Genomic DNA, 14623 nt, shown 5'->3' with positions numbered 1-14623 from the left:
GTTCGCTTCAGTCTTGTTATAATCAGATTCAGCGCGTTATTCATCTTCAATCCGCAGCGGCGCGCACGTCAGAAACAGAGGACAGGGTGTGTGTGTGTGTGTGTGTTCATCTGAGTCTCATTGGTCTGTCACTCATTGGTCTGTGGTGCTCGTCAATGTCAGAATATTTGAGATGACCAATCAAATCAAAGTAGGCGGGCTTTATGTTCACAAGAAGCTGCTGAGCGCGAATTTGAGCAGAGCGACTCGCTTCAGTTTACGGTCAAGTGCGAGATAAGATGTAAGTAGCTAAACTAAACATTTCATATTTAACAGCTTTTTTAGGTCATAAATGTGAAACGAATGACAAAAATAATCAGGCAAATGAATATACTTTTGTCTAATTTCGCCATTTTGAACTGAAAATAGGCCTGTAATGTGACTAATAATTAGTTTACTGTCATTGTGAGGGGACATTAGCATTAACAAAGCCGTTTTCATCATAGGCACAAGATTAATAATGAATGTGTACATGTTGAGAATTAATATACAATTTGTATCCTTCAGTAAATTAAAAAAGTTCAGCTTTAGGTAGGGAGAAGAGATGGCAAGATGAGGAGACTGAGAGAAAAAGAGAGAGTGATGGATAAGAAGTGAGAGCAGGATATCATCTACTGCCCGCTGACATGGTTTTAAAGCTATTTCTTATCCTTTTTGGGCCTTCAAACATCTTGAAATGGACATATCAGAGAAATAAAAAATTTGAACCCCCTAATAACTTTAAATGTAGGACCTCTTTGATTATAAAGCCCTGTCTACGGCCCTGTATTAGGAATAAGATCAATAATGAATGTGTACATATTGTGAATGAATTCAATAAACTTAGTTAGGCTACCTAGCTTTCCTAGTAGCTTTCAGTAAATTAACGTGTCTGAGAAAATGATTCATAAATCAACCTATCAGTTGACCCTTTGTTTACTTTCTTCACTGACAGACAAAAATGAAAAGCCTATATCAGTCAAAGCTCAGCTTTAGGAGGGGAAGAGACAGAGCAAGAGAAAAACAAAGAGAATAGGAGTGTGATGCGAAAAATAAGGAGGAGAGAAAAATAATCAGCTGCCCACTTACATGGTTTTAAAGCTATTGTTATCCAATTGTTTTGCCCTTCAAAACATCTTAAAATGCACATATGTAGATCAGAGGAATCAATTTTCTCAGGGGTGCCCCCGAACCCCCCTAACTAGCATATCTCACATTCAGGACCTCAGTGATGAAAAAACCCTGCCATCTGCATGTTAATGAAACTAGTTAATAGTGAGCATTAGACCCTAAACTAAAGAGTTACTTTTATTTTATTTTATCATACCCTCATTGAGGGCTGAGCCACCGACACAGACTGATTCATGTTCCATACTGGTCACACAAATTTCAGTTCAGTTATTACCAGATGCATATTTGTTGATATTTGTGTTTTGAAAAAGTTTTTGATTCATTGTTTTGACTCATAACCAATATTCTACATTAAAAATTGTAGTCTTTTTATATGGGCTAGTAAAATTCATTTCGGGCTACCAAAATCTGAAGAGTGCCTGCCCGAAGGGCTACCAGCGTTTTAGAAATTTTGCGAGCCCTGCTTTTAGAAAACGCTGAAGCACGCAGTAATCAACGCAGCAACACAGCGGGAAAACTGCAAGCCCACTGTGTGCACTCAACCAGATACCAGCTGTGACAACAGATCTTTGAAAGAAGCAGATCGTGTGAAGTAGGGGTGTGCCATATCATACCGTCCACGATAATACCGATATAAATTTTTACATGATAAAAAAGTGTCATATCGCGATATCACTGATATAGCGACGCAATGACGTATGGCGCATTACGTTCCTTAGCACGCACAATAACAACACCTGTCTGAGCGCGAGAGCAGCAAGTCAGCCTCCAATGACGATTTAGTACCTAAAAAGGAGCTACTTCAATAGTATTTTAATAATTCCCGCAGGTCTACCACTTATAATGCGGGAAATTCCCCCGCAAATATTGATTTTACCAACCGCGTGAGTTTTCAGCGGTGCCGCGTCTTCTCTCTCTCGCTTTCAAAATGGGTTGCACAAGTCAAGCGTCGATACCACACTCTTGTGTTTAGCAGACAGGACATGACGGAATTGTCTTTTGTCACTTGCATCGTAACTAAAGTTTATCATTTTCACTTCTTTTTAAGTCTTATCAGTTTAAACATTTGCGATTTTAAACTATTCAGTACTCTCGCGCGCTCTCTGAGAGATGTTTACTCTGCGTGCATACAGTAAAGCCGCCTCACAAACAGCTCGCGAGTAACAAAAGTTCTATTTCGCGGATTATATTGCTTTAACGGGGGAAAAACACGCAAAATTGTGTAAAAATTCCGGTCATGGTTAGTATATTCGTAAACAGTCGGTTATGTCTGAAATAACCATAAAACATGCGTGACAGTGTGACAGACAGTATAACAGTAATGGATCCGGGCACTAGCTCTTAAAGTGACAGCAGCCATATGTGTCTGTCATTAATGTTGTCGTCAAAACAACAAAAGATAGCTTTCATTGTAAGGAATCAGAATTAATAGCCTTTAAAGGGGTCATGAACTGGATCGTTTTATTATTTTATAATGTTGCCTGGGGTGCCCTTATAATGTTAGTATGATTTTTACATCAAAAATTGTCATAATTTATAAATAAAAGCCATTTTTCCAAGCCTGATTTCAGCCTTAGATTTGAACGCTCCGTTTTAAGGGGCGTGTCTGCTGTGAGACTGCAGTGCAAATGCCCACTGCTGTGATTGGCTGACATGCTTGCATATGTAATAGCTAGTATTACATGAACTCTCTCGAAAACTTTTACTACGTTTTTACTATTAAAGCTATCGAGATTAACAAATCGTGAAAAGTATCGTTTAAAGCATTATATTTAAATCTATACCATCACATGAAAGGTTGCAGCATGATGAGCACTACTGACTGAGCAGATGACAGACAGTCTGTTGATCGCGTGAATAAAGATCTTATCATTGCAACGCAATTTTTGCACTCTCACAAATGCTTACACCAAATCACAATGCAAACACGATGTGAATACAAAGTAAGAGCTTCGTTGTGTAGTGTAACAGTGTCATTATTTCATCACGAGTTTGGTAAGTGTCCAGATAAGCTCTCGCGGCTCGCGCTGTGCTGTTTGGCTTGTCACAGCTTGGGCGATTGGAAAGGGATCGTTCTTTGATCGCTTTCTGTATATAATTTAATTACAGTTTAAAAAAGATTATTTTCATAATACTACGAGAAATTATGTGAAGTTGATCGTTTAGTCACTGATGCATAAACAGTATTGAACGATTTTAAGAGAAAGATATCTGAACTTGAATAATTACACATCAGAAATCACTGATCGCAGATCAGACATTAGAATACACATGGTTACTTACTGTACATGTTGCTGGCAGATCCGTGTCGGGAAATTGTGATTGACTGATTTAATAAAGTTTAACCATGCTGGAATCCGAAGGAAGCTTATGCAGACTGTCTTCTTCCACAAACAGGCACGCACAATATTTAGTAAACAGCATGTTTATTGCTTGGAAGTAGCTCGATCCGGTTTAGCAATTATCATGTCGTCCTATGTTATTTAGCATGTCTGGGCGAATCGGTGGGCGGGGCTAAACAGGCCGTGTTGAAGTAGGCGTTGATCTTCTTTTGTGGAGGCGGTGTTTTATCCTCTTTGACGTCATAGTTCCCCACTTTGAAAAACGAGTCGTTTGCTGAGCCTGATGTCTATAAAAGCTTTTATTGGACTAACAAGGTAGTTTTCAGTTCTGAAACTTACAGGATATTATTATATTATGATGATCTCTTATATGTCAAAAGCTCAAGGAAAATTTGATTTCTCAGTTCATCACCCCTTTAATTTAATTTAGTCAGGACTAGTGTTATTTTACATTTGATTACCTTATTCAGTTTCTGTAGTATTTCTGAATAGTGTTAGACCTACCCAAAAACATTTCTCTTTATTTGTATCTTTATTATTTTGTATATATGTTTTGCTACTTTTTTCAATTTAATTCAAAGATTGAAATCAAGCTTCCTTGTGTTGTGTAAACTCTGAAATACAAAATTACCCAATTGTAAAAACACAATGAGTGAGCAAACATTTAGGTGAGATAAATGTAATAAAAAAAATTGTCTAATTTTTTTTTTATATCGTCATAAATATCATTATCGCAAATATTCTTGAAATATCGTGATATAATTTTGAGGCTATATCGCCCACCCCTAGCGAGAAGTGACAGTTGATATCCGGGAGATCGCGAAGATCACTGCCGCGCCATAACACCAACACAGAGAGGTCTTGAAACAGCAGACTCGTTGAGCTCGCACGGAAAAACACAATCCAAACGCTCATTCACTCAGAGGACACAACCGGTCAGCTCCGAAGCAGAAAGCGTTTGTGTATGCGCTTGATTCCGCCTTTATACCCGCACTGGTAGGCGGGCCGCGGAATGCAAATCTTGCATGCCAATGTTCATTGGCTCGTTTTAATTCACTCGAAGGCAATTGGTCTCCCTAGCGTGATCCCAATTCGTTGAAAACTCCTCCGACGAGACGTAGGAGTTCCCGAACGAAAGGGAACTCTATAAGTCAATTAAACAATTTAACTATGTGACATTATGATATCAAACTAATGGTAAAATGTTCAGAAAAAAATACCTTTTATTGCACAAGGCTCTGTTTTTGGAATTAGCTTTACACATTTGATCATAGTAGCCAATCACAGACAAATATATATTGAGCGTGTGAACGCAATGGCCAATCAGAGGTTTTTAAAGGAGTAGTTCACTTTAAAATGAAAATTAGCCCATGATTTACTCACCCTCAAACCATCCTAGGTGTATATGACATTCTTCTTTCAGACAAATACAATCGGAGTTATATTAATAAACACCCTGATGATTCCGAGCTTTATAATAGCAGTGGATTGCAACCATCAGTTTGAAGCTCAAAAAAGTGCATCCATCCATCATAAAAGTGCTCCACACGGCTCCGGGGGGTTAATAAAGGCCTTCTGAAGCACAACCATGAGTTTGTGTAAGAAAAATATTCATATTTAAAACTTCATGAAGTAACTAGCTTCCGGCCAAACTAACATACGGATTCAACTTAAGTCTAAAGCGCAACTTATGCGAATAATGCGACATACTGCTTATATTTATGCTATGCCATGACGCACTACGCTACTTCTGACGTCACAAGTTGCGTAAGTAGTGCTTTAGACTCAAGTAGACTGCGTATGTACTAGGGGTGGGCAGTATGACCAAAATTCTGTTTCACGGTATGACTAATTTTATTTCACGGTAACGATATATTTCACAATATAGTTATTTATATCTGTAGTTATTCTCGAAAAATCGACAAAAAGGGCTTTGTATAATAAATAAACCCAAATACTTTAGAAATGAGCTCTTACTTTGTATTCACAAACTTCACTTTGTTTGATTTTACTTTTTCTTTTATTTGGTAAATTATTTCTTTGGTAAACTATTTTTAATAGCTAAATATAGTAAACAAAACACTCTCATCAACTTTTAGATGAACTTCTCCCAACTGATTGATATTAAATACAACTCATAAAGGTGCAATTCAACTTCAAATAAAGTGTTGCTAAATAATTTTTCAATCTCATGATATTGCTTTACTTCATCAATCAGTTTATAATATCTGAATATTTTATATTGAACTATTCTATTCATAATAAATTAGTTTCTTCCTTTTACTTTGGTAGGATATTAGTAGTAGATACTAGTTATGTTTAAATGTTTTCCCGGTACATTTTTGCCATGTTTGCTTTTAAAGGGCTTGTTGTGCTCTTTTTGTGATATCTGGCAACCCGTCACCTAAAGCTTTAATCAAGACAGTTCCAGAAGTGTCAAGTTCATCAAATTCAGAAGTGCTTTGGAGAACAGCAGTCTAAAACCGAACATCAGCTACTGTTAGTGTTGACTAAGTAGTGTACATTTTTTGTTGTTGGCATCCTTCTGTCTCTAGAGACAATGGAGTCTGCACCTTAGTTGAGAAGTGTTTACTGAGTTGTGGAGCTGCATCGCCGGCTGTGGCTGAATAAGCCAATGCGGGAGCTGCAGTTCCTACCACACTTGCTACAAGTGTGGTCATTGGTAGGGGCCATAGGCCATAGCTCTTCCTTTCCCTACGCTGGATCTCTCTCTTCTCCTCGGCCTGCTTAACGCCAGTTTTGACATCTGCACGCCAACTAGAGCGGTCGGAGGTTGCTGTCGCAAGATCTGCTGGGTTGATGCTGCATGACTTCAAATCCCTCTTGCAGACATCCTTGTAGCGCAGGGCAGGTCGTCCGTTTGGCCGTGTTCCTGTGGCTAGCTCGCCATAGAGGATATCCTTTGGGATGCGGCCATCGTCCATCCTGCATACGTGTCCGAGCCAGCGCAGGCGCCTCTGGGTGAGGATGGCGAACATGCTTGACATGCCTGCCTGGGCCAAAACGCCTGCGTTGGAGACGCGATCCTGCCAGGTGATGCCGAGGAGTCGTCTGAGGTTGCGCATGTGGAAGGCGTTCAGTCTTCGCTCTTGGTGCGTGAACAGGGTCCAAGCCTCACTGCCGTACAGAAGGGTGCTCAGCACGCACGCTTGGTACGCCTTCATCTTTGTGTTGAGGGTCAACATGGGGTTGTCCCACACACGCTTCGCTAGGCGGGCCATGGCGGTTGCTGCTTTGCCTATCCTTGCGTTAAGCTCGGCGTCAAAGGATAGGTTGCTGGAGACTGTGGAGCCGAGGTATGTGAACTTGTCCACCACCTCCAGGATGTGGTCGCCAATGGTGATTGTGGGAGTGGTGCTGACATCCTGTCCCATGATGATGGTCTTCTTGAGGCTGATGGTAAGGCCAAACTCTGTGCATGCCTCAGCGAAACGAGTGATGAGTCGCTGAAGGGCAGCTTCAGTGTGAGCAGTGAGGGCGGCATCATCGGCAAAGAGCATTTCCCGTATGAGGACCTTGCGCACCTTGGTCTTCGCTCTGAGGCGAGCGATGTTAAAGAGGTTCCCGTCACTCCGTGTGTGGAGGAAGATGCCATCTTCGGACTCGCTGAATGCGTAGCGCAGGAGCAGGGAGAAGAATATGCCGAACAGTGTCGGGGCCAGGACACACCCTTGTTTCACGCCGCTCTTGATTGGGAAGGTGTCCGATGCTGATCCGTCGTACTGTACTGTGCCAGACATGTTGTCGTGGAACGACTCGACCAACTTCAGAAGCTTGGGGGGGCATCCAATCTTGTGGAGGAGGGCGAAGAGGCCAGACCGACTGACTAAGTCAAACGCCTTGGTCAGGTCGATGAAGGCGAGGAACAAGGGACGTCGCTGTTTGCGGCACTTTTCCTGCAGCTGCCTAAGGGAGAACACCATGTCGATGGTTGAGCGCTTGGCCCGGAACCCACACTGCGACTCAGGATACACACGGTCAGCAATCGCCTGCAGGCGGTTGAGGACTACCCTGGCGAAGGCTTTTCCCACAATGCTGAGGAGAGAGATCCCGCGATAGTTGTTGCAATCGCTGCGGTCGCCCTTGTTCTTGTAGAGCGTGACGATCTTCGCATCCCGCATGTCTTGGGGTATTGTTCCCTCTTTCCAGCACTGGAGCAAAAGCTCATGGAGATGTCCGAGGAGGGAGCTCTCTTTTGCTGCCTTCACAACCTCTGGTGGGATTCCGTCGCTGCCTGGTGCTTTCCCACAGGACAGCGAGTCAATGGCCTTGCTGAGCTCCTCGATGGTGGGTGGGGAGTCGAGTTCTTCCATGGTGGGTAGTAGGGTGGTGTTTTCCATGGCTGTGTCGGTGACGACGTTCTCCCTGGAGTACAGCTCCCCACAGCTCTCCATCTGCTCGCCACGGTCCTTGATGATGTTGCCGGAGGTGGACTTGAGGAGTGCGATCTTGGTGACACTTGGTCCAAATGCTTTCTTCATCCCCTCGTACATGACGCGGGTGTTTCCGCAGTCCGCAGAGGTCTGGATGTCGCTGCAAAGCTTCAGCCAGTAATCATTGGCGCACCTGCGGGCGACCCTCTTGGCGTTATTGTGGGCTTCTCTGTAGGCGGCCAGTGTCTTCTTGGAGGGATTCCTCTTGTACTCCAGAAGCGCAGCACCCTTGGCGGCTATGGCAGGCTCCATCTCTTCAATCCCAGCCTCAAACCAGTCCTCGTTTTTCCTGGCTCTCCTCCCGAAGGTGTCTGAAGCGGCTTGGTATATGGCGTCGCGGATGAAGTCCCAGCGAGCTGTGGCGCAGTCTGTCGGGCAGTCTTTCAGGGCCTTGTCGATGGCCTCAGCGAAGCATTCACGCAGCTCAGGTTTTGAAGTTCTGGCTGTATCGATGCGAGGCCGGCCCTTCTGCTTGGAGCGGTGGGTCCGCCTGGGTCGGAGACGTACCATGCTGCCGACCAGAGAATGGTCGGTGTCGCAGTCGGCGCTATGGTAGCTGCGCGTGCGGAGCACGTGGTTCAGCATGGGTCTCCTGGTGATGACGAGGTCCAGCTGGTGCCAGTGCTTTGACCTGGGATGTCGCCAGGACACTCTGTGGTGGGGCTTGGTGGGGTAGAAGGTGTTGGTGATGGCGAGGTCATGGAGGGAGCAGAGCTCAAGTAGCCGCTGACCGTTCTCGTTCAGTTTGCCAACTCCAAAGTGACCGATGCAACGTGGCCAGGAGGTGTGGGCTGTGCCTACCCGGGCGTTGAAGTCTCCGAGCAGGAAAAGGTTGTCCTTCGCTGGGATCTCTCTGATCCTTGCCTCGAGCTCCTCATAGAATGCATCTTTAGCCTCGGCTGTGAAGCTGAGTGTGGGGGCGTAGACACTAAAGATGTGTGTAGGTCCCGAGGAGGTAGTGAGGCGGAGTGAGAGGATGCGCTCAGTTCCCTGAGAAGGAGGTTCGACTGACGATAGGAGGATGTTGCGGACTGCAAAGCCAACGCCATGGAGTCGGCGCTCGTCTGACTCCAGGCCTTGCCAGAAGAACGTGTAGTCCTTCTCCTTGAGACTGCCACTGGAGGCGAGGCGTGTCTCCTGGAGGGCCGCGATGTCAATGTTCCGCTTGGCCAGCTCGCGGTCGATGATGGCAGTTTTCCTGGTGTCGTCAACTTGCTTGAGGTCGTCAGAGAGGCCAGGGCACATTGTTCTGACGTTCCAGGTAGCCAGCCGTAGGGCTGGCGGTTTCTGTTCCTTTTTCTTTCGGTGTTTGCCTGGTGCTCGATTTTACAACAAGCCTGTCGATTTTGTCTAAGCTTCACGCACCCGATGAAGCAAGCAAGTTGTGGCGGGGTAGTACCTTATTGCCCGGGGGCTGCCCGGGTTGGGGCGGGCGGTAACTTCCCAATGGAGTCAGGGGACTCCTCCCACCGTCGAGAGCAACCCCTAGCGCCCGGCTCTACGCCAAACGAGCCTGGGCTTATCACTGGTGTCTTCTGCTCCCCGCGTTGGATCAACGCTGAGACAGCGAAGCTGGAGTGACCTCTCCAGGTGCAGGCCTGGGCGGGTGGTAAGAAGGTCCTGGAGTGCCCAGTGCCAGGACCCCCTCTCGGCGTTGCTGGCAGAGTCCGGCGGAAAGGCAAGCCGATACGGCCGGTGCCAGCGCAGCTGCAGGAGGTGCCAGAAGGCATCGCAGAGCTCAGCCAACTGCCTACGGGTCTCCGTACCGGATTTTCTATCTGGGTTTACTCCAATAGCCTTTGGCCAGCCAAGGCCGACCTGCAAGGCAGCAGGAAACTCGTGGAGGGCGGGGTCGTTCATTTCCCGTGCAGATGCGAAGCATCCGCCCACTGCCCACAGTGTAAATTATACACATCTTAACTTAACTGCGCCATTATTTACCATAGCTCGGTGAACAGAACACCGACACACCGCGCTCCCTCTCAGTGCGTGTGCACGCACGCGTCTTTTGCATCAGTAAAATGCGATCGGTTAATTTGAGTGACAAGTTGTAATCACGCATTGAATCGAAGCAAGACTTTATCAGCTGGTTCAGTGGCCAGTTGTTTGGAGTTAGAAATATATAACTCGCGCTGCATATTAGGGCTGAACGATACATCGAAGTTTCATCGTCATCGCGATATGAACTCGCGCGATGAACACATCGCAACAGACAGCCTGACACGATGAATAATGCCTGGTTCAGATTACAAGATTTTTGTGTCTGTTATGATAGTCACGGTGTCAGATTAGGCCACGTTTTTGACTCCTAAAATCTTGTCGTGTTGTGGACAAGAAACATGTCAGAATACACGTTGCTTTCCGACCAGTCATCGCGTGCCGTCACACTCACACATTCACTCGCAAACATTCACTCACTCGCGCTCGCTCACTCACTCGCACACACACACACACACTGTTGCTCGCGCTCGCTCACTCACTCTCGCTCACATACTCAACCCGTCATGGAGGACCGTTAAAAAATTAAACATGCTAGTCTTTCTGTCGTGAAGGACGTAGGTTGTCGCCCACTATGACACACTATACGAGATGAAACGATCGAATCTTGCGTCCCAACGTCCGTTGTCGTTTACGAATCCCCACAACACCCATACATCAAACGGATCGTGCCAAAATCGCGCTAAAATCATGTAATCTGAACCAGGCAGGTAATAAACGTTTGACCTATCACGCAAAGAACCTATTAAAGCACTAAGACATGGGAACAGCATAGCTAACATTCACATTTGAATATTTATCGCAAGTCATATCGTCATCGCAATATTAAACAATCTTATCGCACATCGCAGCTTTTCCTCATATCGTGCAGCCCTAGTTGTAACTTTGCAAATGTTGTTTATGCTCAAACAGCAATATTACACACTAACTAAAGTTAGAAAAGTGAAAACATACTCAACCACCCCTTTAATAGATTTGAATGGGTTTAGTACTGTATATAAAAAAAATACCAGATTAATAATTTGAATAACTAGCCTTATAAAGAAATATCAAGCCTTGTGCATTAATATTCTGAGTAATTTATAGTTGGTTTGATACCTTTAGGCCAAACAGTGTTGTAGTAATGGATTTACAGTATTGCATACATTTACATTTCAAAATGTATTATAAAATAGGGTAAACGTACCTATTAAGCTCACCAAAATCTACATTGAGACATTTTTAGTGCACAGCATATTGGTTACAGTACAAGAAGTTATTTTAAAATAAATAAATTTTCACACAATAAATTTTCATTTTATTTTAAATGACAAAAGCATTTCAAAACGTACCCATTAAGCACAGCCAGACTTTTTATATTTAATGATGTACATCTTAAGTACATCATTAAATATAAAAAGTCTGGCTGTGCTTAATGGGTATGTTTTGTACCCTTTAAGCACCCCTGTTGGCAATAAGCTCACAACATGTTTTATTAAAAATTCTTGTTTATTTTAAACAACCTTTTTAAAGAATAATTGATGATTTTTTATTTGAAGGTGCAGAGTCAATCACCAAAAAAAAAAAAACCAGAACACTAAAATCGAGCACCAGATCCAAAAGATCAGATCTGGTACATACTAGGGCTGGGCGGTATGACGGTATATATCGTTGCTGCGGTAGAAAATGTCAACCGTAACAGATTTTTTCATTCCGTGATACCGCGACATGTAAATAAGTGGGCGTGGTTAACTCACATGCAGCGTGCGAGAGACTGAGAGACACTGAGATTTGTCAAAGAAACATGGAGAAAGCAGATCAAGAGGATCCACAAAGGACTTAATGAACACCTTAATGGTAATGAACAACCTGCTTGTTAAAGCAAATGTATAATCCTGTATCTGAGGCAAAAATTACTAAATATGCACTTACAACGCTCAAAGTTCAAAGCAAAGGAAGATATTTGCTTTTAAAGAAAAGGACTACAACAAACGGCTGGAAGGGACTACAAAACATTCCTCCAGGGTTAGTGACATCACTAACCCTAAAATTTACATAAACCCCGCCCCCGGGAACACCAGTCCATGTTGAGAAGAGGAAACGTTGTTGTATAAGAGTACATTTGTAAGTCAGCTCAAAGTTTAGCATCCATATTTTCACATGCAATAGAAAGTCACTCTGTGTGCATCTCACAACAGTTCCTATATGAGTATAGATTATAGATTACAGAATATGCTAATTGAAGATAGTTAACTCCACATCAGCAACATAAATTCATCAACTAACCATTCAGAGGCGTCCTGTTGCATTCTACATGTTGTCACTTCTTCTTTAGTCTCTCCATCTTTGTCTGACTCCATTTTAACATTAAAGGCAGAACAGTTTCTGTAATTTTAGTGTGTCTGCGTGAGGTAATCGCAGCTGCTAACACACACGCTCTTGAAACTCCGCCCTCTGCAGCAGCTCATTTGCATTTAAAGGGCCAGGCACAAAACGGTGCGTTTTTGCAAACCCTCAAAAAGTGACAACTTTAACATGCTATATAAAAATATCTGTGCGGTATTTTGTGCTAAAACTTCACACACACACTCTGGGGACATCAGAGATATATTTTACATCTTGTGAAAAGGGCATTTTACCACCCCTTTAAACTACAACACTGTTCGGCCTAAAGGTATAAAACCAATTGTAAATTACTCCAAATATTATTCTCTATAAAGCACAAGGCATGTTTTTCTGATTATTTATCTGGTATTTTTTTATAAGGCTTATTTTTCAGATTATTCATCTGGTATGTTTTATATACAGTTCTAAACCCATTCAAATCCATTAAACTACACCACTGTTTGGCCTAAAGGTATCAAACCTAGTGTAAATTACTCTGAATATTATTCTCTATGATGCACAAGGCTTGTTTCTCAGATTATGAACCTAGTATTTTTTTTATAAGGTTTGGTTTTCAGATTATAATTATGGTATTTTATATACAGAACTGAACTCATTTAAATCCATTAAACTACAACACCGTTTGGCCTAAATGTATCAAACCAACTGTAAATTACTCAGAATATTATTCTCTATGATACACAAGACTTGTTTTTCTGATTATTAATTTTGTATTTTTTATAAGGTTTATTTTTTGGATTATTAATCTGGTATCTTTTATATACAGTACTAAAGCCATTTACATCCATTAAACTACAACACCGTTTGGACTAAAAGTATCAAACAACTGTAAATTACTTAGCATATTATTCCCTTTAATGCACAAGGCTTGTTTTCCAGATTATTCATCTGTAATTTTTTTATAAGGTTTATTTTTTGGATTATTACTCTGGTATTTTTTATGCAGTACTAAACCCATTCAAATCCATTAAACTACTCACTGTTTGGCCTACAGGTATAAAACCAGCTGTAAATTACTAAGAATATTATTCTCTATAAAGCACAAGGCTTGTTTTCTTTAAAAGAAATTAACTTTAAAATACTGTTTCTTCTGAAAATTATTTTAAAAATACTTGGTTTAAATGGGTTGAATAATGTATATTTGTATGCATCAAAAGTGTACTCTCTAACACAAACCTGGGAATAATAAACACAGGGAATAATATTCGGAGTAATTTACAGTTGGTTTGATACCTTTAGGCCAAACAGTGCTGTAGTTTAATGGATTTGAATGGGTTTAGTACTGTATATAAAATTTGTAGCCTATTAATCTAAAAAATAAACTTTATAAAAAAATATCAGATGAATAATCTGGAAAACAAGCCTAGTGTATAATAGAGAATAATATTCTGAGTAATTTAATGGTTATTTGATAGATTAGGCCAAATGGTGTTGTATTTTAATGGATTTAAATGAGTTCAGTACTGTATATAAAAAATACCAGATTAATAATCTGAAAAATAAACCTTATACAAAAATTACAGATGAATAATCTGGAAAACAAGCCTTGTGCATTAAAGGGAATAATATTTAATCGCTTTAGTTAGTTTAGTACTGTATATAAATTATTATTAAAAAAAAAAAAAAAAATCAAGAAAACAAGCCTTGTGCATTACAGAGAATAATATTCTGAGTAATTTCCAGTTGGCTTGATACCTTTAGGCCAAACAGTGTTGTAGTTCAATGTATTTATATAAAAAAAAAAAAAAAAATGATCGATTCGTGTCTTGATAGACTAAAAAATAAAATAGCGCAAAAGGCAAGCAAGAAGTAAGGCAAGCAAGACACTTATGTGAAGTGTCTGAAAACGAACTTCTTGTTCAGATACTTTCACTGTGTTGCTGTATGAAACTTTGTGCTTTTAATAGACCAGCACTCAACTGTGTTTAAAGCTACTGTGCTCAATATTCTCGTCTGTCCGATTGCCTACCTTCAGCAGATTGGTGTAAAACAGTGAACACTGGATCATTGGGATAGGCTCGGTTTGCATCCTCCATGATCTGCTCCACTGTCGGCGGATCGGGTCGGCTCGGCAGAACCATCCGCTTCTTGCCTTTGGAACCGAAATTCATCCTGATTGGAAACACACCAGCGGTAGTTTTAAACAGCAAGGATTTTTATAGAGCATTAGTGTTCATGTAGATGAGGAAACTGTGCACTGTGACTGTGAAACAAACCCTATTAGTAAATTACTGAAACACATATTTCACACGTTAACTGTTTACTATGGCATCCAGTGCTGACACGTCAGAGGAT

At 42.1% G+C, this 14623-nt stretch overlaps 1 protein-coding gene across 1 annotated transcript in view; it reads right to left on the bottom strand.

The window, feature by feature from the left end:
• Positions 1-14623, bottom strand: part of cUnh19orf25 (chromosome Un C19orf25 homolog) — a 24731-nt gene extending 10108 nt beyond the window's left edge. The window contains exon 1 of the mRNA XM_079857775.1: positions 14298-14623. Coding sequence (XP_079713901.1) covers positions 14298-14439 — 142 coding nt within the window. The 5' untranslated portion in view covers positions 14440-14623. The remainder of the gene's footprint in view (positions 1-14297) is intronic.

The sequence above is a fragment of the Squalius cephalus genome (assembly GCF_949319135.1).
Source record: "Squalius cephalus genome assembly, chromosome: 22".
Classification (NCBI taxonomy): domain Eukaryota; kingdom Metazoa; phylum Chordata; class Actinopteri; order Cypriniformes; family Leuciscidae; genus Squalius; species Squalius cephalus.
The sequence above is the reverse complement of the archived record's forward strand: the minus strand, read 5'-3'. Positions and strand labels throughout refer to the sequence as shown.